The sequence below is a fragment of the Bufo gargarizans genome, chromosome 6 (assembly GCF_014858855.1).
Source record: "Bufo gargarizans isolate SCDJY-AF-19 chromosome 6, ASM1485885v1, whole genome shotgun sequence".
Classification (NCBI taxonomy): Eukaryota; Metazoa; Chordata; class Amphibia; order Anura; family Bufonidae; genus Bufo; species Bufo gargarizans.
In genome coordinates, this window is record NC_058085.1 from 294,026,781 (window position 1) to 294,050,422 (window position 23,642).

General features: G+C 40.0%; 1 protein-coding gene across 2 annotated transcripts in view; it reads right to left on the reverse strand.

The window, feature by feature from the left end:
* ARID5B (AT-rich interaction domain 5B) overlaps positions 1-23,642 on the reverse strand; it is a 288,628-nt gene that overhangs the window by 64,525 nt on the left and 200,461 nt on the right. Inside the window, exons 1-4 of one of the 2 annotated variants that reach the window (XM_044298347.1) lie at positions 19,039-19,256; positions 12,984-13,096; positions 10,448-10,670; positions 3,748-3,800 (exon numbers count right to left, since the gene is read on the reverse strand). In XM_044298347.1, coding sequence (XP_044154282.1) covers positions 3,748-3,800; positions 10,448-10,670; positions 12,984-13,096; positions 19,039-19,042 — 393 coding nt within the window. In that variant the 5' untranslated portion in view covers positions 19,043-19,256. Of the gene's footprint in view, positions 1-3,747; positions 3,801-10,447; positions 10,671-12,983; positions 13,097-19,038; positions 19,257-23,642 lie in introns of those variants that run through there. The other variant, XM_044298346.1, reaches the window with a different exon arrangement.

Here is a 23,642-nt window from a genome sequence, read left to right on the forward strand (position 1 = left end):
TGCTGCTGATTATGTTTTAAAGCTTTTAAATACATTCCACATTATTAGACATGAGCAGATGTCAGGTATTTTGCCAAGTGAAGTTTTCTTTTTATACAATCTTGGCTGCTTATACCATAATAAGCTCTTTCTTAACATGGGAAAAATTACAGACCCAACTAATTTCCTTGACGGGGAAGAGTTACATGTGTTTTCCACTTCTACATTTTCTTACGACAAGTTTACAATACTTCTAAAGCTGGAATTAATCAGGCGTCTCTCCAAGGCTAGTATAATAAACCCCCTTATGTGAATTGCTATTCTGAAATATTGTTTATTTAAGTGTTTGCTCCAAATTTGTTAAACAGAGAAAAAGTTTAAATTTCACAATTCATTCCGCAAGCACAATCTCACGAGCTAAGACTCTGTTTTCAAAGGAGTTCACTGGCAAAAGCCTGAGTCACCCCAGCAGGAAAATCTATTTGTGCAATAGAACTTACTGTCAAGGGAGAATAGCTTCCATGTTTAACGGAAATGTGTCATCAGAAAAGGATCTACAGTTGCAAGAAAAAGTATGTGAACCCTTTGGAATGATATGGATTTCTCCACGAACAGAAGAAAATACGCCTTCTGGAGTGGCCCAGTCAGAGTCCTGACCTCAACCCGATTGAGATGCTGTGGCATGACCTCAAGAAAGCGATTCACACCAGACACCAGAATATTGCTGAACTGAAACAGTTCTGTAAAGAGTAATGGTCAAGAATTACTCCTGACCGTTGTGCACGTCTGATCTGCAACTACAGGAAATGTTTGGTTGACGTTTTTGCTGCCAAAGGAGGTTCAACCAGTTATTAAATCCAAGGGTTCACATACTTTTTCCACCTGCACTGTGAATGTTTACATGGTGTGTTCAATAAAAACATGGTAACATTTAATTCTTTGTGTGCTATTAGGTTAAGCAGACTGTGATTGTCTATTGTTGTAACTTAGATGAAGATCAGATCACATTTTATGACCAATTTGTGCAGAAACCCATATCATTCCAAAGGGTTCACATACTTTTTCTTGCAACTATATTGTTTAAATCACATTTTAAATGTCTAACAAATTTATAAAGAATTTTTGATGTTGTTTTTAATTCTCCACATCAATATCTATAATTAAACAATTAAAAAAAATAATATACGATTCGTCACAAAGTCGAATTTCCTTGCGCTACGTGGTAACAAATCAATCCTTCAGTTTTCTCACTGGCCACTAAGCCTAATGATAGGCACCACTTCTTGGTCTATACAGATCACTTTACTGCAGTCATCTGCGTATCTGTTATTCTAACCCTGCCTGTAATGGTATCATGACTGTGTATAGATAATACAGTTATACGCCATTCACAATAGGTGATTCTCAAAGCTTATCTATTCTTTCCTTGTACAATGACCTCTGCACAGGGCACAGAGCATGCCTAGAAAACTCTCCCATAGAAGTAAATGAGGTTCCCTCCTGTCCATCGTGTCTACAGCCAATGGGGCTGCCATGAAGCAATTTTCTTAATGCTTTCTAAATGCTTTTAAGAACAGCTCAGGCAAAATTGCCGCCCCCATAATCATGTTCAGAAAATAGAATTATAAAAAAAATCTACAAATCAGTAATTTAAAACAATTAGAAAATGATATGTGTTGCAATCTGGTTTTAACTGGCAGATAAAAATTTTAGTGACACATTTCCTTTAAGTGGATCTGTGATTTTTTTTCCCCAGTTAATATACAATTCTCTATGTGCATGTTCTAATATCTATCCTCTGTTCTGGTTTTGCTCACTTCCTTTATGCCCATGTTAGCCAAGTGCTTCCATTCAGTGCCAAAGTGAAGTTGTATGCTGGAGAAGGCAATCGTGGACCACTTATACTGGGCAAAGACTGAGGCCACAGTATGAGGACAGTGCTGTGTGCTCACCTTGCATCAGTCTCTGTAAGCGGAAACTACATGCAGCAGTGAGCGATAGGATGCTAAGAGGATGTAGCTTCCTGACAGCAGAAGGCACATCACTGGAGCATGTACAATGTGAGTACACAAAGGGACTAAAGGTCTTGCTGTGACTATTGGGAGTAGAGGAGGAGGATGACTGCATGGGGTCTTACTGTGACTGCCTGCTGAAGAAATGGAGGCCACACTGCTGTGATTACTACCGACGAAGTGGGGGCATCTTATGTGACTACTGGTGAAATAGAGAGTGAGCTCTGCTGTACCTACTGGGGCACTGGGGAGGGATCCCTGTTGCAACTACTAGAGAGGGAGCCCACTGTGACACTTATATGATCGCTGGAGAATCGGGACTTGGTTTAAACTACTAGAAGGGGTGGGAGAAACTGTTAGGACGGACATTTTGGTGGGCGCAGAGGCATACCTTAAAGCTCCTATGCCCTAGTGCAGTGGTGGCGAACCTATGGCACGGGTGCCAGAGGCGGCACTCAGAGACCTATCTGTGGGCACTCGCACCCTGGAAAAAGTCTATGGTGTACCAATATACCTTAGACTTTTCCTGCCATTCATCAGCGCAGGGCGCTCCTTGAACGGCACAGGCAGAGCACTGAATGTAGGCAGGCTATTATAGTTAAATGATAAAGTACATGGATGATATACTATATTGGACTGTAGTATTTAGGTTAAATTGCGGTGTTGGCACTTTGCGATAAATAATGGGTTTTAGCTTGCAGCTTGGGCACTCAGTCTGTAAAAGGTTCACCATCACTGCCCTAGTGCAACATCTATTTTAGGGCCCTAATGTGCTATTTAATCCCATTGACTTCTGTAGCAGATGAGTGTGGGCCACCTCAACCATGAGAACATGCGTGCTACTGTGAAGCCTTGCATGCCCTATAGCTGTCCCTCTAGGACAGCTTTATTCTTATTACTGGTAAGGAGAAACGGACAAAACCGCAAATGACATGCAAGGCCAGGCTTACACATCCTGGGTAAAAATGCATTTGTCTACTTTTTTCTCCTTATTATTTTTTTAACTGTGCATTAATATCTCCTTATCCAGGTTTTGTAAACCCAGCCTTACAGTATGCTATTGTGGATTCTATATTTTGGAACCAACTCCTAAACCTCTTATTTCCTACGCCAATAATTAGTGTTGAGCGAATCCAAAAGTATCCAAAGTGGACTGTAATACAAATTTCAGGAAATATTCAATTTGTCCCAAAGCCGAATTTCCTAAAATGGTGGCTGAAAAAAAAAAAAAAATTATACCCAACTCATCCACTTGATCACAGAAAGGCCATCTTCATTGAAGAAAACCCAGCAAAGGACCTGAGGTGAGTGTGAAGACGTCATCACGTGATCATGCTGGCCACGTGATGACATCATTAGTGATGATGACACCATGTGTGGCCAGTGTGATCACATGGTGACGTCATCATGCTCATCGCAGGTCCTTTGGCGGGTTTTCTTCAATCAAGATGGGAGCAGACGGCCTCTCGGTGATCAAGTGGATAAAGTGTGTATAATTTTTTTTTAACACCGGATTAACCCGTGAGGAGATAAATGTGAGTCATAGATGCCGCGATCAGCATTCAACGCAGCATCTGAGGGGTTAAATGTGTGTGTGTGGGGGGGCTCGATCACCATTCCCCATCATTGCATCCGCTCCATAATAATAATAATAATAATGTTAAAATATGGACATATAGGTTACAGTGTTGGTTTTGGCTAATTAGAAAACTATTATATAGCTTGAGAATAACAATAAAATATTCAGAGCACTTACTGTTTCATATCCTCCCAGTTTTTGAGCAGCTTGAAACATAGTCCAAAGGTTAACTGTTAGAAGGACAATAGGTATTTAGATAAGCATTGCATTAACCAGAGCACTTCAAACAAACACATATTAAAAGATAACAACAAACTCATGCCAAAATGATCAAATCCAGAGATGTAGATGGATTTCACAATTGTGGAGAAAATAACTGTATTTCTTTTGGTATAAGCAGATGTATAATATTATGAAAAATTAATGAAAACAGCACATGGAAAAGCTCAGAGAATGTTGTTTATAGGTCGCGCTATACAGTCTACAAGGCTTCACAATGAAGCAAAATGTTTAGTTTTAGTCTCAGTGGAAACAAAAACATTATTATTTCCTGAAAATACACCAAAACATCCCATCCAGGCCAATCTTTGCATTGAATAAAAAGTTGGAAGCTACCACATTTAGGCTACTTTGGCATATGTGACTGGCTGTTGTGGAATAGAATGCCAGGAATTGGCTGGACAAAAACCGCTGCAATTTTTGTGTGGCTGATTCCTGGCATATTTGCTGGGTAGCATCCGGATCTCTGCCAGTGGGCAGACGCCAAAATCCAGCAATCCAACTTCTGAGCTCTGACTCAGATGTGAAGCTAGCCTTAGCTATATTCGCTGCAACTGTTTTAGACTGCAACTATAGTTCATTTCAAAGTATTGTGATGCTTGGGAGACAATTCTGATAGGGTTTCCAACCTCTAAAAGTGTTATCATTTGCAACATACACAGCTTTTATGGTTACCTGGGTCTTTCAATACTTCCTGTTGATCTAACACTTCCTGTGATATCACAATAACAGCATCCAAGAATTGGCTGCTGTGGTCACGTGGCGAAGAAAGACACGCCATCATGATCATAAACCTCCCTGGTCAGTGGCACAAGAATGGAAGATTGCGTCACACAGGAATTTCTTTACAATTATATATCATTGATTGATTTAGCATCATAATTTTTAACTCATGATCCAGATACTTCATCCATTATCATAGCCACGTTTCCAACGTTTCGATCCTAGTTGGACCTTCTTCAGCGGTCTAGTTATCTGGATGTTGTGTTATCCAGTGCACCATACCTCCAGCCACAGATACCAGATAACTAGACTTCTGAAGAAGATCCAACTAGGATCGAAACGTCCGGTCGATATGTTTACTAAAAGTGGCTACAATAATGCATGAAGTATCTGGATCAGGAGTCGAAAATTATGATGCTAAATCAATAAATGATATATAATTGTAAAGAAATTCCTGTGTGCCGCAATATTCTCTTCCATAATTACGACTACCAATTAATTCAGTGTGCAAAGCTGCACCACTACAAAAGTGGCACAAGTATGGTGATTGTATCACAATGTATTATTTTATTTACAGGACTTGACATTCATTTTGAGGATTTGAAACCCCTCTGAACTTTGTTGATACCCCTCAACTACTCACAAGGTAATATTTGACAAAAAACAATTGCACAAAAAACAACTTGAAACGCTAATAAGTTGAAATACAGTTCAGTGGGGGAGACATACCCCATGTTAAGAAAAGCCATAATTATGAAATTAATTAAAATAAAATTATATGCAATAAATTAAACCACAAAATAAGAGAATCAAAGGAAGGTAGTTACAATGTTTGCTTTAAATTCCATGATTCAAGCCTAGTTCTGAGATGTACAACTTTGTCATGGCTTCCCTATGACTTCACATACACATCTCCTCAGTATAATTGGGAGACCTTATATAAAAAAAGCACTCTCAGAAAGATTATAGGATTTCACTAAGCATGTCTATAAACATATTCACTTGGATTGTGTGGGTAATTGTAACCACAAGTCTGGAAAAAAAATTTGACCTGCTACCCGATTGGCCATAGATCTAGCCATTTAAACCAAACTGCGAGCCCAGATGCCTTTGTCTAAAACCACTTTGCCCCCGGATTACATAACTGCACACGAAAAACTTACAATGGCTGATTTTCATAAGTAAAAACAGATTAACCAGTGTCATTCATGGAATAATTCAACTATGATGGACGCAAGACTAAAATTTTTCCAAGAATTTTTTTTTATGTTGCTTTGTTCTTAATAGAAAAGTCCTGAATGAGGCATCACCGCAGAAGAAGAAAACAGTTACTGCAATCCTGTTACAATTACAGTTTCTTATCCATTTCCTAAGTACATACTGCTGGACTTGCTTCTTTATCTTTGATAAAGCGATCAAATTAGAAGCGGTTCAATAATACGGGACTTAAGTCCTATTTGTTTAATACTCGGCTGTTTGTGGGAAGTTCAAGAAAATGAAAATTAGACGATGTGCCCTTCAACACAAAACAATTTTGAAAGCCTGGCTGAACCTTCCAATGTTTTTCAAATCCATCAACAGATTTGCTTAGGTCTTGATTTAATCTAAATCAATGCATAATGTAACAAAGCTGTTCAGAGAACATTCATTGCTCTTCTATTTCAAACAGCCCGCTTGGAGACAAACATTGTAATCATCTGCAGTTATTCAAGTTTATCATGGCTGCCAGAGCTCGGCAGCAATCAGTGCCAATTAGGTATGTAAATTGTTATGTAAAACATGCAAGGGGTGACATTCCTCATAAAAGTAACACATGGTTTCAATGATCGAGGAAAATATCTCCAAGTGCATATTGAAAATTTGAAGAAAGGACAAAAGTGGTTAGCAGTGAAGGACTGAAGTACTGCTTTGGGTGTTGTTACGATTGGACATAATTTTCTTTCATTGATATTGGCGACTATAGAACCAGTCATTATTTCTTTAGCACAGCTCTGCACCTCTTCTTTGACTTTTCATTGACTACCTGAAACTAATACAAGCCTTACCACACTTAGCACTTACCACAGATTAATATCACTTGCTAATCCCGAAATGACCATAGATCCACATAATACAATACTTTTCCGTACAACATGAATTGAAGCAGAATTGTCAGGTCTACTAATGCTACCTTACACTGCGTTATTTTTCTTTGAGTTTCCTAAATGGTCGATGCAAATGATGATGCGAAAGTACAATTTTCAAGTCATCAACCGTTAAAAAAATAACAAACCTCCCAATGATAACAGTATTTTTCTCACAAATAAAACAAAAACTCAAAATGCACGGTTCCAAATTGAAAACGGTCATTTGTTGAATTTGCAGCATTCAGAGGTCACATTTACTGAAATCAAAAGCCATTTCAATCAAAAACATCTTAACAAGCCAAGTTACATGTTCACATAGGATGCCTTCTTTGATATCACCTTCACAATGCTTGTATCCATTAAACTTGTGAGTTTTTGGAGAGTTTCTGCTTGAATTTATTTGCAGGATGTCAGAATAGCCTCCTAGAGCTGCTGTTTAGATGTGAATTGCCTCTCACCCTCATAGATCTTTTGCTTTAGGATACTCCAAAGGATCTCAATAGGGTTGAGGTTAGGGGAGAGTGGTGGCCACAACATGAGTTTCTCCCCTTTTATGCCGATAGCAGCCAAGGACTCAGAGATGGTGAATTGTCATAAATGAAGATGAATTTGCTATGGAAGCCACGGTTCTTCTTTTTATACTATGCAAGAAAGTGGTTAGTCAGGAACTGTATATATTGCTGAGGTCATTTTCACAACGTCAGGGACCCTAAAGGGGCCTACCAGCTCTCTTCCTATGATTCTGACCTTGTTGCTGATGTTGCAGCCTCGGTGGGACATGGTGGCCATCCACTAACCATTCACTACTCCGTCCATCTGGACCATCCAGGGTTGCACGGTACTCATCAGTAAACAAAACTGTTTGAAAATCAGTCTTCATGTATGTCTAGGCCTACTGTGATCATCACTTTTAGGTTCGCGGGACTCCAGAGGCACAAGCAGCATCAAATACCTGTTTGCTGCTTTGAAACGGCAAATCTTTTCATAGTACGATGCTCATGCTTAATTTTTCGCAAAATATCTATTCGGTAGCAGAGAGATCCTTTTTCTTTCCCACATTGCTTGAAACCTGTGGCCTACTTAATAATGTGGAACATCCTTCTTAAGTGGTTTTCCTTTAATTGGGCTCACCTGGCAAACTAATTACCACAGGTGTTTGAGATTGATTTCAGTGATCCTAAGAGCCCTGGGACACAATACCATCCATGAGTTTAATTGAAAAACAAAAAATTACATCTTTCTGACACTTAAATCCAATTTGCATAATACTTTGGAACGCAGTGTAAATGAGAGCCACGTAGTATAGAGTAAAGATGATGACCTTGGTAATATAGCGGTTTTTAATTTTTTGGTTCAGTATTTTCATGTACAGATGTAACAGTTGTACGCTTGAGTTGGATATCAGGTCTTACAATGATATCACAACACTAAAGGGATAGCAAGCAACTGAAAAAGTTAATAATTATTTTTATGAGAATCAAGGAGATGTTTAAAGGATGTTCGATATTGATGGCTTATGCTCAGGATAGAGCATCAGTATCTGATTCATGGGGGTCCAACAACTGGCCCCCCTCCAAACAGCTGTTTGAGGAGGCTGTGGTGCTCTATAGAGTGCCGCAGACTCCGTACACTGTATAATGGCTGTGTTTTGTATTGCAGCCCAGGACCATTCACTTAAATGGGAGATGCAAATAGGCCATGTGAATCGGAAGGAAGTGAGGTTTGAATTCTTGGTCGTTGGTGCTTGTGGTAAAGACTTTTTAGTCAATACCATATAGAAATTTCTGGCACTCCACAATTTTTATGCAATTAATTCATAGTTTATTGATAATGAAATAACGATCCAGCCAGGTATAAAAAAGTATTTGTCAATGCAAAATATGCCACCTAATCTCAAACCGGATATTTCAGTCCATTGAAGACCTTCCTCAGTGCTAGATTTCTATGGCTGTAAAGAGGAGAGTTCAGAAAGGTGCTGGATAGTGCAGCCTTCTGCAGCCCGCTGGATTTGCTATACTTTATGCCAGAAACTGGGGTAAATTGTAGCTCTAGTCTACGGTAGCCACTAGCTGGCAAAGATTTTTCTTCTAGAGCATGGAGTGCCAGAGACGCACTCATTTTAGTGCAGGGCAAAGAGGAACAAGACTTTCCTTCTTTGTTACCGAGCTTGGCATCTCCCCCCCCCCCCCCATGCTATGCCGTCTGCAGATCTAACATAGACTAGGATTTGAGACGCTTTTCTTTTTGTTCCCAATATAGGTCAACACATTTTATGAGCATTATGATTCTAAAGTATGCAGTAAATATGCAGTAAATTGTGATGTGAATGCAATCAGAGTGTTAAAAAAATTATGTAAACTGTAACTCTGTGGGAAGAGAATTACCAGCACTGAAATGCTTACACACAAGGAGAATGCAAACACCTTTCATAAAATATAATAAGTGCACTTATAAGCTTTCAATTTTAACTTTTAAACCTTGCTCAATGTTTAGTTTTATGTGACGAGATTGATGATTATTTTGCAATCATGTTTTGGCATTCTGCAGAATAAGATGTGGGATTAAAGGGGTTGTCTCTTGTGCCTTTGACAACCCCATTAAATAAATTTGACTGTATTGATAAGGACATTGCTCAAACTTAGACTGCATTGTGCCCTTGCATTACCATAAAAGGCCACTGGTACTCTTAAAGGGGTTTTCCGGGCTTTTACTATAGATGACTTATCCTCAGGATAGGTAATCAATATCAGATCAGCAGGGGTCCAATACCCGGCTTCCCTGCTGATCAGCTGTATGAGGAGACGGTGCGCGTAGTGCGCATGTGCCGTCTCCTTTCTTTCTTCCTGTTCAGCGCTGATGGCAAAGACCATAGATAGCAGCAGTGGACAGGAAGAGAGAAGGGAGATGGCACGTGCACACGCCAGCTCCTCATACAGCTGATCGGTGGTGGTGCTGGGTCGTCAATTGTAAAAACCTGTTCAACCTCTTTAATATTGTTAGTATACTCTTCCAATTAACATATACATAAGCATCATATACAATCAGTATCTTAATAGGCCCTTAGCTAAAATGTTCTGTATTGGCTTTTATTTCTATATTATAAGGTGTCTCATGCACAACAATTATGCTGCTCAAACAGCTTTTAAAGCTTCACAAAAAAGAAAAGACTAATATATGCAAAAAACAAGCCTTAAACAATATATAGGAAGGTTAGAGAACATGTCGGAAGATCTTACCAGTAGCCATGGGCAATGATACTATTTACCGCTTGGACTAACATTTTTCCAAATGCTAATGCATGCAGATTATATACATAAAAAACCCAAAATATATTGCAATTTCCATGCAGGTTATATGCATCAAAAAGACTAAATACACATATTGCATTGCTAAATTACTATTTTCCACAAAAGATGGCGGAGACAGCACACCAAATGAAGGTGCTATTGAAGTTTTATTCGTACAGTAGTACACACGATTACATTTATGGTTAATGCAACGTTTCAGGTCCTAATGCGGTACCGTTTGTCAAGCTTAAGCCTGGGTTGTGACAGGTATGGCGTGGTGCCATAATGCTAAATTATGCTAAATTACTAGAGGCAAGCACTAGGGGCTTATTGGCTTACACTTAAATACAGTCATTCAAAAAGTTGATAGTTGATGACATTTCATCATACCACACAGGAGATGTCTCCAAGCAAATAATTTAAACATCTATAAGTAAAAATAAATAAAAAATCTGTACTTACTTTGCTTAAATCCCAAATATGGTATCCTCTCAATAGGCGTTTTCCTCTCCTTCATATATTTATACAGTTCTACAAGAAATGCCTGCTCATCGGCTTTGCACTCTTCAGTCTTACATCCTTCTCCTGCTGCAGCAACATTTGGTTTCTCCTCTGTTGAGATCTTCTTGCAGTTGCCGTTGGCAGTCTTGGTTTTTGGCAGCACTGCCTTAATTTCACACTTTACCTAGAAGAATTGCACAATGCATGAGCTTTACTGCTATAGTAGAAATTTTTATTGAAATATACACATCATAGGAAAAATGGAGAGGAGATGCATATATATGGCACACTGCAACAGATACAATAATCTGGTGATCCTTCTCTCTTGTTATTAATATTCTATAACTTTTAATTGGACATTTTGCCCCAAATATTCCTTAAATGAGGAGCCCATGCACATCCTCATGCAAATCATGGATCTGAAAAACATGTATATAGTCTGTGTGCTGTCTGCATTTTTTTGGCGGACCTATTCAAGTCAATGGGTCTCCAAAAAATGCAAATGAAACACAGAAGGTGTCCGTATTTTGTGGACCGCAAAATACATATGGTTGTGTGCATGAGGCCTATGTCTCAAAATTCAGAAGATAGCTGCTGAGCAGGGCATATAAAGAGGTTAGGCAAGGACAGGCACAACTGTACAGGAATTTAATGCACAATGCAAATAAATATATGGTGAAGCTGCAGTGTGCAGTGATCCCCATTACAGAAATGTATGGAGGACCTGTTGCTGTTGAAGGACTTGCACAGGTTTGGTCACATGACATGTATGTGCAGGTCCTGTTGAGGTGATCAGCAAGGCAGCACAGAGTGTATCTGAGGTCTGGTCAGGTTTGCATTTGATTATGGGGTCCTCAGGTCTGTAGTTAGGGGGTTTGGTCTTGTGTCGGTTTTTATTTAAGGAACCTGGTTATTTTGGATGTTTATTTTGGAGTTTATAATTTTTCTGGGTCTTTTCTGTATTTTTGGGGTGCTTTCTTGGGTTATTTTGAGTTTTGTATTTTTGGAGGACTGTACTCATTTTGGGTCCATTTATTCATTATTTTTTTTCTTAATTTAGGGGTGTAATAACAGACATATGCACTTCTTGTTAATGGAACACAGTATGATAACAGCTATCACACTGCGTTCCATTAACAAGAAGTGCATATGTCTGTTATTACACCCCTAAATTAATAAATAAATAAAAAAGAGGGAATCACTTATGTAAATGATGGACATATGGTTTTAAAGAAAATTGAGTTATTATATTCTTAATCAATAAACCTTTATGGGATTTTGATATCGGACATAAAAAAGGACGTCAATATATGCTTATAATTTTTCTTGGACTTTTGCAACTTGATGTCACCCCTCAAGACTTGCCATCCTGTTGGCCTATTTGTAGACCAGAGCCGTAGGAAGTGACTAAATCACTGAACACCAGGTATTTCTCTCTACCAATAACCCAAACACCTATCATACTGAATTGATTTCATGGCTTTGATGGACACAATTTTACTAATTTGCTTAGGGCACTAAAAAAAAGTTTTTTCTTATCTCTGCCCCTGAGAGCACTTCAACGGTCTTGAAATAGAGAGGGTTATGATGGACATGCCTCTTTTAATGGCTCTTTAGATGGGTTAGTGATTTAGGCAAATCCCATCTAAAAAACTACAGAAAGTTCCTCATGCATCTCGACCAAAGAGACCCTCAATACCAGTGGTCCCCAACCAGTGGCTTGGGAGCCACATGTGGCTCATGACCCCCTGCTGTGTGGCTCACCATGGGAGCCTTGAGAGGTCCTATTTCAGACCTGTCCTAGATTTACCACCAGGCTGTGCCAATTTCTATGGTATAATACTAGTTTTAAATTTCACACTGAAATATTTATCAGCAAATGTTTGCAATTTCATGTTTTCTGTTTCTCTACATTCAAAATTTATCTTCACTATTTTTCAATTGGCTGTTGATCCTGGCCATCACTGAAGGTCGAAGGTGGCTTACAACATACAAAAGGTTGGGGACATCTGTTCTATACCAACAAGCTGCGTGTAAATCAACAGTAACTACCTCTGAGCACAGTTGGAAGATCAGCTTTCATTAACAGATAAAACACTGTAAATTTAAGCAAGTGTGAGCGCTTTTGCTTCATATTTTGCACAATAACTTTGGAGAAGGGGGGGGGGGGGGCCAGCATCCCCCCCCCCCCCCCCACACAGATCCATCATTTACCCACAAGGCTGTCTTGTTTATTATTTTATTGCAAAAACATTCAAGAAAGTTATTATGTCACCGAGATTAAGCTAACACTACATGACATGAATGGGAGAACGCTGTCCTACTTTCAGCTCCACTCTTAAGACAAAATCAGCCTAGTGTCAAACTAACGCTGCATTTTTTTACAGGAAAAGAAAAAAAATTCCTTTGTGCTAAAAATAGCCATTTCCATCGGAGACACTGGAACAATAAACAATCAAGAGGCAGCAGCGATGAAAGTGAGCTTTTAAGAGATTACCTTGGCAACAGTTTTGCCATCACAAATATTGGCGGCATCTTTGACTCCGTTAACTGAATCTCTCCTCTGCATGCATTGCTTCTTTTTGCGTGGTCGGCCTTTCAGGTTTGGGGCTGTAAAGGAAAGTAAATCAATGAATGCAGAACTTGTTAAAAAAAATAATTGTTTACCTTACTAAATATAATGGCTACTTTAGTCTCAGTTTAGTTTATTTATTAGGCTTATGACTGAAAAAGAATAATACAACACATTTTTAACCAAGTAAATATTTCTGTTATTTAGAAACAGCGCCACTCTTGTCCATGGGCTGTATCTGGTACTGCGGCTTGATGAGTGAATAGGGCTCAGCTACAATATAAGACACAATCTAAAGTATATACAGAAGTGGAGCCGATTCTGAGAAGGCAGACGCTTTCTTGTAATCCTGGAAAACCTTTTTAACAGTACACATTTTTTAATACAATGCTTAGACCCAAGTTTAAAAGAGGGAGGTCTACTTAAAGGGGTTTTCAACACTTAAAGGTCATCACTAGCTGGCACCAGTCCCTTCTCAAAACAGCTGATCGCCGGGGGTCCCGGGTGTAGGACCCCCACCAATCAGATACTAATGCTAGGTCATCAGTATAAAAATCTCGTAAAACCCTTTTAAAGGCTATAGGCACCTCTGCAATGAGGTTTATTATTGTGCATTTGCTTTGTAAATACAAAATTAAGCAACTTTCTAAGTAGTCTTCATTAAAAACTTCCAATTATTTTGCTTCTATACAGTATGTTTAAGTCCTTCATCTATCTACTGGTGCAACTAAATCTGAATCCATCAGAGCACTGCTTCTGTTTCTGACGCCTCTCTTTCGCTCTTCCCCTCCCTTTCTTAGGCCTCATGCACACGGCCGTCGTTCTCGTCCACATCTGAGCCGCAGTTTTGGCGGCTCGGATGCAAACCCATTCACTTCAATGGGGCCACAAAAGATGCGGATAGCACTCCGTGTGCTGTTCGCATCCGTTGCTCCATTCCGTGCCCCCGCAAAAAAAAAAATAACATGTCCTATTCTTGTCCGCACTTTGCGGACAAGAACAGGCAGTTATATTAAAGGCTGTCCGTGCCGCTACGTAAATTGCAGAACGCGCACGGACACCATCCGTGTTTTGCGGATCCGCGTTTTTGCGGACCGCAAAACACACAACGGTCGTATGCATGTAGCCTTAGGGATCAGATTAAAGTGTGGATTTGGAGAGTACTATATCTCCTTAATAGGTTTGAGGAGTCTTATAGGCCAGACAATTCTCCTTTGGAATTTTGGGAAGTAGGTATGCAAATTAGCTCTTAGAAAACTCTGCCTCTGATGTCACCAGTTGGTACTTTCGAAAACAGCTACATCTACAGATTTGGTACTGGCTCATTGATTATCCAAGTCATGTCTAAAGGCCTATTTAAAAAGTCAGACATTGACTTATAGGAGAGATAGCTAGCATCCAGTGGCATCAGAGGCAGAGCTTGCCAAGAGCTAGTTTGCATACCGTTTTATTACATCAGAGTGTGGAGAGGCACGAACAAATCCAAGGAGGGCAGCTTACACAGGCTGTAGATGGGGAGTAAAGGATGCACAAAGCAGTCTGCACAGGGAAAACAGCAGTATCCTGGACACACAGATCCAGCATGTCTTAAAGGGAACCTGTCGTGGATATCTGATTATAATCTAACTAATTATATACAATCATTAACTACTAAAAAGTACCTTAGATGTATTCACTTACTGGTGTGACAGATGGTTACCTCATAATATACACACAAAGATGCCGCATGCTAATGAGCTGATTTGAGTCCAGCGTGATGTAAGTGAGCCCAGCGTATTTTTAATTCAGAGCTTTAGCCACTCCCCTGCCCACCTGCTGCTGATTCATGTGGAAAATAACTGTCAATCAGCAGCAGGTAGGCGGGGAGAGTCAGGAGCTCATGAATATTCAGGACACATCATTATGAGCTGGAGCTTTTCAATACAAGATGTTGGCAGATTTACTGGGTCAATTAAAGAAAGTGACCCAGCATTTTGCTAAGAGAATCAGTCACTTATTTATGTTGCCCCTAGTTAGGACACCATAAAACTGGTGATAGGTTCTCTTTAATGAGAGGGACACCCACACATAAGAAAAGTCTGAAACTAGGAGCAGCTTGCAAACTGAATCATAGAGTCTGAAAATGAATGAAGGGATTCGGAGCACAGACTAAAACTTGGTGAAACTTTTTTACAGATTGTTTTAAATGTACATAACATTTCAAACAATCTGCTGTTGCATTCCATATTCGGGACAATTTGGTAAACAAGATAATACTTGATTGTGAGCTTCCATAAACCAAAACTGGACGACTCCAATAAAATGTTATAAAACCTTGAAAATCCTAGATTTGACTAAAGTCCTATAAAAAGTTTATGTTGTTTTACTTCTAGTTTTAGACTTCCCAGTCCAGTCAGCCATAAAATATGTGCTCAATTTAGACATCATCAAAGTCTACCATGTGGTCCTCTGATGTGGTAACATAGTAAAAGTATCTAGGTGACCTGTCAGGCGAAGGTGCTGCCCCATTTAAAACAAGCTTTAAAAATGAAGAAAGACTTTAAAGATGAAAGGTACTTTAATATTTTGAGGAAACAAAGGATCAGTCCGGCACCGTTTCTACTTTTTGCCCGAAATCTGTCAATCTGCAGAGTAAGTCCCCTTCATTGTCTCATTTTGTACTACTTTGGACTGGTTTCCATTTAGCTCACATCCATTATTGTGAAATAAGAATAAACAATTAGAAACATATGAAGAATTCCTGGGAAAACATTACAGATTCCCAGTGACCAAATCAAAAGGAGGACTTGGAAGAATTTTAGTCATGTCACACATGAAACAATTGTCTCCAGACATTCATAACTCACTGAACGTACTGAATTCAATAACATTATTTTGGATACACTCGTAATAACAATTGCTCCTGGGCCCCCTTCATGTGACTCCCTAGCTCCTGGCAGCTGTGGCAACACTCAGAACTATCAGGCACAATAATCTGTAATGTCTGGGACATTGGTCCTAATAGAATAAAGGACCGGAACTGTCCTCAAATGGCTACCGCATTCACAGGTTTGCAGGACTATTCCTTAAAGGGGATGTGTCATCTCAGCTTATTTTGGTGTAAGTCATGTCTTGAAATATTCAGAAATGCCATTCTTAATAAATTTCCCCCATTATATTCTCTTCTACAGTTACATTTAAGGCCTGTGTGCAATATATTAAAACTACTTTCTCTTAGTCAAACAAACTGAAAGATGTCGATGAGAATCACCAAATTGCGCTCCACAGGACTTTGTTTCATGTCTAAGTAACATATTATTTCATGAAAGCATGTCAAAAGGTAGAAATTATCCAAGCAAAAAATGTGTCATTGAATGGTAATTATTAACATGTTATGAGTAATGTTCTTTCTACTACTTTGCAAATTAACACAACTGACAAACTAAGAAGAATTTATCAGAAACAAGATTACAAATACGACTTTATAACAGAGGCTGACTCAACGCTGACATTTTCACATATGACTAATCACTTACTAGAAATACTGTACTTTCTCTTACACAATGTTGATTTATTGGCATATTAGTGAAGTCTGCTTTCGGTAACCAACTTTTTTTCTCCTAGTAAACTGTATTGGAACTGACTACATAATATCTAAAAATGGCCAACGGCCCTGAATGTCCACGGTTATTGATCAAAGCTCTGGTAAATGAGTATCTACAATTCTATATCAATGAAAATAACTCATACAATAAAGGTGATCAATAAATAATCTATGATAACTGCTGTCTGGAATAACTAATTAATGGATTTACCAAATCTGGTCACTCATTTGCAGAGGTTGATTAATAACATACTGTCACTGAGTAATCAAACAAAAAACAAGACACCGTACTTGTTACATGAGTCAAAGCTTTGTATTGAGAAAACTGGATTTCTAACCCATAGAGTTGTCGTTATTCACATTCTAGGCAATAAATGTGATGGCATGCCACAGAAAACCTCATCCTATCTCTTCATATAGGAGTTATACTAAACCAAAACCAATATATACATAGCAAACATCCAATATGAAACTTATCAGGTCCACTATGTCTACTGTCGTTTATAACGGTGCCCATTAACAGTACCCATCAGAGGCCTTCAGTAGGTTTGGCACTTGACCGCAATTAGCTGAGCCACAATTTGTGCAAGATCCTTGATGGTAAAATCACAGCCAAGAGGCCATCATTTTGCTTCCACCTGTTTCCATACATACAACTGCACCTTCCAGTACAGAATCTGATCATTACTTGTCATGTACAATTAAAGTGGTTTTCCAGGCTCCTGATATTGATGACCTAGCACTGTTAAGGAAGAGGGGACCACAGCTCCATTCAAAGTGTAGTGGCCGTGCTGGGTACTGCAGCTTGGCTACCATTGAAGTGGATGGGAGATGAGCTGCAGTAACCCAGTACAACCACTACGCTTTCAACAGAGCAGTAGTTCCCATTCCATTCACAGTGCCAAGTCCAATGACGGAGGCTGCGGGGTGTCGGACCCCCACCAACCAGATATTAATGGCCTATCCTGAAGATAAGTCTTCAATATCAGGAGTCTGGAAATCCCCTTTAAATGAGTTGTCCGGGTTCAGACCTGAACCTGGACATATCCCCATTTTCACCCCTCCGGACCCCCTAATATTTCATCCTCCAACACTCTCCCCATACTGGGGTCTCCACAGGGTCTGCTAGGCTGAGGTTTCCACTTAGCAGTGAGACTGGTGACGTCACTGGCACTAATGGGCAGGCTTTAGTGCTTCCCTAGTCTGTAAAACGAAGCCGGTGACGTCACAAGTCAATACTGCTGGACGGAGGTGTGCAATTGTAAACAAAAATGCCCTTGCGCTGGATAGCATTAGAGCATGAAATCTATCTGTCTATTAATCCTTTAACTATCTATCTAATCTATGTATCTATCAATCCATTATCTATCTCTCTATCTATTATCTATCTGTCTCTGTACCTCCTTTAATTATTTACATTGGAGGCTGACTTCTATTGTATTGTGTTACTAATTAATTAACAAATGCCGGCAGCAGTTTTTGCAGCAAATATGACTTTTCTCTTTTCTGCACCATTAATTAGGTTTTGTTAATTGTAGCTTTTCTTGAATGTAGAAAGATAACATTGTGCCCTGTTTGAAGAGATGTGCCTGAGTACACAGGGGATATTGCAGAGCACTGGACTAATCGACATGCCCATCAATAATTGACATAATAATTGACGAGGGAGACAAGTCATTCTACGTAAAGCGCTCAGCCTACAGTCTATTCATCATTTTTATAAGCACCGACAAATGCTGACTTATCACCAATTATTCCATCACGTTCTTTAGGAACACTGACAACAGCACCATGTGCACCTCCTTACTGCATGTCCCACTTTCTCTCCATCCAGGTTTACACTATGAAATCATATTACATGGTATATAAATTAATACAAGTAGAAAAGAAAAGAAAAAAACTGAACAACAAAACAATCACTGGCAGATGAATGCATGACATACTGATTTAAAGAATCACATTTTTCTCTTGGGACACAAAATTCAACTACCCCCCCCCCCCCCCCCTCCTTAAATAACCAAAGAGGAGCTGTCACCACTGAATCCACAGCAGATCTACCATCCTTCCTAATTGTTTTTCACTTTAAATTTGTCACACAGAGAACTGGCAACGCTCTTGACATGTTACATTTACATTTTAATCAGTCTTCAAATACTGTGCAAAGATGCTTTTTTCCCGCCCCTATCCTGTGTAAGAATTAAACACGTCAAGCAGATTTTCAGAAGAAGAAGACTGCCATGTCCATGCATCTTGTCTAAAAACACAGAGCAACATTATCAAGAACACAGCCAGCCTCGCTTAAAGTTTGTCATCTGTATGCAGCCCTGAAACTAACAAGACATAAAACATGCAAATTCAGGTTACGAAGAAAAAAAAAATAGATAAAGGTGGCGTTACCCATTCCAGCCGGCTAGCATCTGTCTCACTTAAATCAGTTTTCATGAATGCTACACTGCATCTGACTGCCCATTAAATCCCTGGAAGTCTCGACTTGGTGGGGATGTGAGCTTAACACAAAATGAACACTTTGAGTATCTGCTGTGTGCTTACAACTCCCCCTCCCCCTTAGCTACAGTACATTACTGGTATAAACACAGATTACATTAGTGGCTAGGAGTGGAATGACTTTAGCTGGCTGCCAGTTGGGGCTGCACTACACCACCTTTTCAATGTAGGTTATGACATTTTGCCTTAATTGCTCTTTTTTTTTTCTTCTTCTCCAGCGCTGTTGGCTTTGCCCTCTTGACGGCCTCTGCACTTGATATAGTTTTCATCACAGCTGACATCACATAAAAAAAAAAAGCAGAGCTAAAAACAAACCCAAGATGGGAACAAAACCAAAGTTAACTGTTTGCAGACGAGATGCCTGAGACAACAAGCTGCCTCCTGTACAGGTCCTGTGCTTGGCACAAACAGGGCACTTAGGCAAGGCGAGAAGAAGGCTCGATCACGAGGATGCAAGGCGGTTTCACAACGGCATGTGCCTGTAGCAATGGTGGTTTCTTCACAGGACAAGAAAACGCAAAGTGACATCTTGAGGAAGCAACTGCCTAACTATATAATTGATTGGTCGCACAGAGCCTACCTATCCAATCGCCTGATCGCTGCTTTTATTTGCCTGCTTCAAAGTCTATCATTGTATTTCTCCAATATTCTACTATGTTAAAGGGTTTGTCTCACATCAGCAAATAACATTTATTATTTAGAGGAAGGTCATACAAGCCACTTACTAATGTATTGTGATTGTCCATATTGCTTCCTTTGCTGGCTGGATTCATTTTCCCATCAGATTATACACTGCTCGTTTCCATGGTTACAGACCACCCTGCAATCCATCAGTGATGGTCGTGCTTGCACACTATAGGAAAAGGCGCCAGCCTATGTGCACTATCATGTTCCCGGCCACCAAATAGGCTGGCGCTTTTTCCTATAATGTGCAAGCACGACCATCACTGAGGGATTGCAGGGTGGTCTGTAACCATAGAAACAAGCAGTGTATAATGTGATGGAAAAATGAATCCAGCCAGCAAAGGAAGCAATACTTACAATAAAAATACATTAGTAAGTGGCTTGTATGAACTTCCTCTAAATAATAAATGCTATTTGCTGATGTGAGACAACCCCTTTAAGCGCTGCAGACGCTGATCGCACTCTAGAGATTTAGAACAGCCCCCACCACAAGGCAGAGCTCCCTAATATCAGCCATGCAGGTTACAAATAACCTCAAATTACTTTGATTGTGAGCCCCATTGGGGATGGTGCGATGCTAATGTCTGTAAAGCACTGCGGAATATGTCAGCGCTATATAAGTGAGTATAATAAATAAATATTTTCCACTACATGGACACCGCCTTACACAGTATATCCACCAAAAACCTAAAAATGGCCACATATTCTGAATTCAAAAAAAAGTTACAGCTAAAGTTTTGCTACCTTGCAGTGGCCTGTCAGTATTGACTAAAAGTGTTATATAATACATGGTGGAGTCACATTATTATGACCACGTCCTACTTTCAACGTTGGCAGTGCCACAGCCTTCTCTCAGCTCACCAAGCACAGCGCCGACCATTTGATTTGCTTGGTATCACAGCTCAGTCCCATTCATTTCTATATGGCTGAGCTGCGCCTACACCATATGACCGTTGAATATGACATCACATGGCCTAGGGAAAGCTGCAAGAAGGCTGTGGCGCTAGTGCCGGCGCCGGTGCCTTTTCAAACAGTTGATCGGAGGGGGTCCCAAGTGATACTGATGACCTGTCCAGAAGATAGGTCAACAGTTAAAATTCCCAGACAACCCCTTTAATGTATACCAAAAGAAGTAAAATTTTAACAAGCTGCCTTTTCCGTGAAGTAGTTTATGTGTTAGATAGTGAGAATAAGGGTCCAGCTACACTGTGACATGTTGCACAACAAGAAAGTTAAGCGAATTTTCATGTAATGTTTGACAATGCGACTGTGACGCAATAGTCACAAAAAAACTGAAATTATGGACTTTGTGTTGCAGGTCGCATGTCGTGCACGACTTTGTCTTCATTGGCGTTAATGGCTCACTTGCAAGTTGCATATATTTCTTGCTGCACAAATTTTCAGCATTTTGCATGTGACACATGTCATCGCCTAGCCGAACCCTAATAATGGATGCCATATATCAGCTTATAGAACAGTATAAATGAAGTCATTTGAGAATAGCTGTCTGTGCAAATTAATGTATTATTGGTATCTGCTAGATGTAACATTGTGCGGTTTAGCAGTTTGTGGCTTTTGTAGTATTTTCAGTTAGCTGTGGTTTTGATAATAATGTGTATCTATATGTCTGCAGAAGGTCATGTAAGCATACACAAGCAAGAAGCATTCTGTGTACAAAGTGTTAAATGTCACATTGTAAATCTACAACGTAGGAAATTATGACAGCAGGAAAGTGTTTTACTTCTATCAATAGGAAGATATGAGGTTCCCTTCTATATAGTAACTCAATTTCACTTACTTTATCTGAAATATCACATATGGTGAATATTCACTAAATATTCCCACTGAGATATATGTAGTAGTTGGATACATTTGGCAGTGTATGGTACGTGAAACTACGACCAGGTCATTTATGGACCAGATCCCATCCAACTACAGCGAACAATAGAAGTCGGTAAATTGTTAATAAACACATACCAGTCAGAGTCTTACCCTAAGTTCAGACCTGAGCGTTTTACAGCGCGTTCCTACGCGCTGTAAAACGCTCAACACGGAGAAACCAATGATTCCCTATGGGACTGGTTCTCACCTGGGCGTTTTACAGCGCGTACGATCGCGCTGTAAAACGCCCGACGCTCAAACAAGTTCTTGAGCTTTTTTTGGGGCGTTTGTGGCGCGTTCCCGCACATAGATATTCAGGAACGCGCGACAATGTGTGCACCCCTGTCTCTGTATGCGCGATTGTAAACACCCGTACAATCGCGCATACAGAGCGCTCGTTTCAGAACGCTCAGGTCTGAACCCCCTGTTAAAAGGATCAATTTGGAGTGCTAATGACAGAAATCCCAAATACTACTGCCATACAGTGCCCAAATTATGTTGTCATATAGTACATATTAATAACAATGGCACATCGTGATATGTATTATACACCATAGTACTATCATACAGTACCCACATGATACGATGATATCAGAATATAGTGGTCAAGGTGAGAAACGCACAGGTCTTTTAGCCTCCTTTTCGGCAACCTTTGTGGAACTACGACTTACTGTACAGCACCTAATGCTAGCTTACAGTCAATACAGTATAGTAGAACCTGTACTTCTTCATGGCCTGCCTGACTCTACATCTCGTATCACAAATTAAACTAGTACAATTCAAAGGAAAACCTGAAAAAACCAATGACTGCTTAGCTTAATACGGCTTTCATACTCCAAGTGGATGAGCAGGAATGCGCTCCGCTGACTCCCGATTGGTGCATCGTTGCATGATAATTGCAGAGAGCACTTGATTAGTCTGAAAAGCTGATTTTACAAGGCTGTTTTCAAATGGGAAATCAAACATGAGTGTAGCTTATGGTGAACAAAAGATCTGCTGTATGTAAAAGTTTCTCATAGAAACTGCCAGACTAAATCTGGATAACATAATTTAGAAACCTAAAGGCAAAAAATAACAACAGCTCCACTAATCCAATATCAAAAAGTGGTGGCAAAACAATATACCAGAGCTGGCTGTATAAACGGTGTATGGAAGCCGCAAAAATGTCTAGTGGCCAATCAGGAGCCTCAGTCATGAAATGACAGTGTTCAGTGCTTGGGACAAATAGCAGTAACATCCCCCTTAGGGCAGAGTAGTATCTACATAGTTGTGCCAAAAAGCATCACTTAAAGTTTTTTCCCGGGATTTTGATATCTATGACCTACCCCCTGGATAGATCCTCAGTATCTGATCGGTGGGGGTCTGACGCCTGGGACCCCCGCTGATCAGCTGTTGAGAAGGCAGTGGCGCTCCTGTGACCTCAGCGGCCTTCTCGCAGCTTACCAAGCACAGCGCTATACATTGTATAGCCATTCACTTTAATGGGGTTGAGTGCAATACCAAGCACAGCCGCTATACAATGTATGGCCCTGTGGTGGGTAAATTGCAAGAAGGCTGTGGCGCCCACAGGAGGTCCGGTGCCTTCTCAAACAGCTGATTAGTGGGCATCCTGAGTGTCAGACCCCACGATCAGCTACTGATAGCCTTATCCAGAGGATAGGTCATAAGTATCAAAATCTCTGAAAACCGCTTTATCCACTATCATGCCCATAAAAGGGTATCGCCCAAAGAGCAATGCCAGCACAGTTATAACATCCCTGCACAACAACCCAAACCATTCTGCGTCCACACAGTTATACCCACATTACTGTGCCAGCCAGCACTGTTCATTCCATAGTTGAAATCACTTAGCCCACAGAGTAGATAATTCTTCAAAAGTGCCCAAAAAATACCGGTACAAATATGCCAGCCACATTTCCCCTATAATACAC